At 41.5% G+C, this 1,695-nt stretch overlaps 1 protein-coding gene across 1 annotated transcript; it reads left to right on the top strand.

The window, feature by feature from the left end:
• The first annotated feature begins 515 nt into the window (after positions 1 to 515).
• LOC131908194 (olfactory receptor 5G29-like) lies at positions 516 to 1,463 on the top strand. The gene has a single exon (XM_059259242.1). It carries the CDS (start codon positions 519 to 521, stop codon positions 1,461 to 1,463), a length of 945 nt encoding a protein of 314 aa, XP_059115225.1. The 5' UTR covers positions 516 to 518.
• Positions 1,464 to 1,695: the final 232 nt, after the last annotated feature.

A 1,695-nucleotide genomic window follows, 5' to 3' on the forward strand; every position in this document is an offset into this window, starting at 1 on the left:
CCATCATGATCTCCACATCCCTCGCCTGCAGTATCTCTCCTCTCTCTCATCAGTTGGATTCCTGGAGCTCGGAGTGGGAGGAGGAAGGAGGGAAGAGGGGGGAATCTGTAGATAGTATGTGGAGTAAGTAGAAAATTTCTTAATAAAGAAAAATGATAGAAAAAATTATTATAGCTGTTAGTGATTATAATTAAGTAATATAGTTCACATAGTAAGTTGAAAACTAAATAGTAATTATCATGTCAAATATAATTTTATAATGTGAGTGTGCTTTACATCAATCACATGTTAGACAACTCTTGATGAGAAGGGACACAGAATTGAAAGAGCTCAAGGGTAAGTTACTGATGTTTGCATAGGATTTTTGCATGACGGCCTGCATCTATCCTTACAGTTCATAATGTTGATGAGTTGTCTGTAACAGACCTATTGAGGAAATCCGACATTGATTTCAAATATCACTTGGCTGAGCTTGGTAAGGCCTGATTCTAGTTCTTTTGACAGATCCCAACTGACCAATGGAAGAAAAGAATCAGACTACTGTGACTGAGTTTCTCTTCCTTGGCATCACAGATAACCTCCAACAGAAGATTGTCCTCTTCATCATCTTTTTCTTTGTTTATCTTGTCACCCTTGGGGGTAACCTGGGCATGATCACTCTCATATGGGTGGACCCTAGGCTGCACACACCTATGTACTTTTTTCTCAGCCACCTGTCCTTTGTAGATGTGTGCTCCTCTTCTTCCATAGCCCCTAAGATGCTGTGTGACATCTTTGCAGAGAAAAAAGCCATCTCTTTTGTGGGTTGTGCTGCGCAGATGTGGTTCTTTGGTCTCTTTGTGACAACTGATTGTTTCCTCCTGGCTGTCATGGCATATGATCGGTATACAGCCATCTGTAAGCCCTTGCTGTATACACTCATTATGTCACAGAGGGTCTGTGTGTGGTTTGTCATAGGACCTTATGTCCTAGCTGCTATAAACATCACAACTCATACAACCTTGACTTTTGCCTTACCATTCTGTGGTACAAATACCATAAACCATTTCTTCTGTGATGTTTCCCCACTGCTTTCATTAGCATGTGCTGACACGTGGATTAACAAGGTAGTGCTTTTTGTCCTGGCTGGAGTGATAGGAGTTCCCAGTGGTCTGATCATCTTGGTCTCCTACATCTGCATCCTGGTGGCTATCTTGAAGATCAAGACTGCTGATGGGAGGCAGAAAGCCTTTTCCACATGTTCTTCTCACTTAGCAGCTGTTTCCATTCTTTATGGAACTCTTTTCTTCATTTATGTTAGACCTAACGCAAGTTCTTCCCTGGATATCAATAAAGTGATCTCCCTATTTTATACTATGGTGATCCCTATGCTGAATCCACTTATCTACAGCTTGAGGAACAAAGAGGTGAAAAATGCATTCAGTAGAACACTGGAGAGGAAGCACTTTCTAATAGATGCTTAAGATAGAATTCTCTTTATGTCAGACCTAAGATGTTGGTGCAAAATTTATGTTAAAGACCACTGGAATGGGAATTAGAGGCCACATAATGAACCTGGTAATGCAGTTTGTAGTCTGTTTGAAAAGTCAAGACATGCCAGGCTGTGGTGGCAAACGCCTTTAATCCCAGTTATTTGGGAGGGAGAGGAGGCAGATCTCTGAGTTTGAGGCCAGCCTGGTCTACAGAGCTAGTTCC

The sequence above is a fragment of the Peromyscus eremicus genome, chromosome 4 (assembly GCF_949786415.1).
Source record: "Peromyscus eremicus chromosome 4, PerEre_H2_v1, whole genome shotgun sequence".
Lineage (NCBI taxonomy): Eukaryota > Metazoa > Chordata > Mammalia > Rodentia > Cricetidae > Peromyscus > Peromyscus eremicus.

Bases quoted from the DNA above. Each gene is read 5' to 3' on its own strand.
- LOC131908194 (XM_059259242.1), top strand. From the start codon at position 519: ATGGAAGAAAAGAATCAGACTACTGTGACTGAGTTTCTCTTCCTTGGC.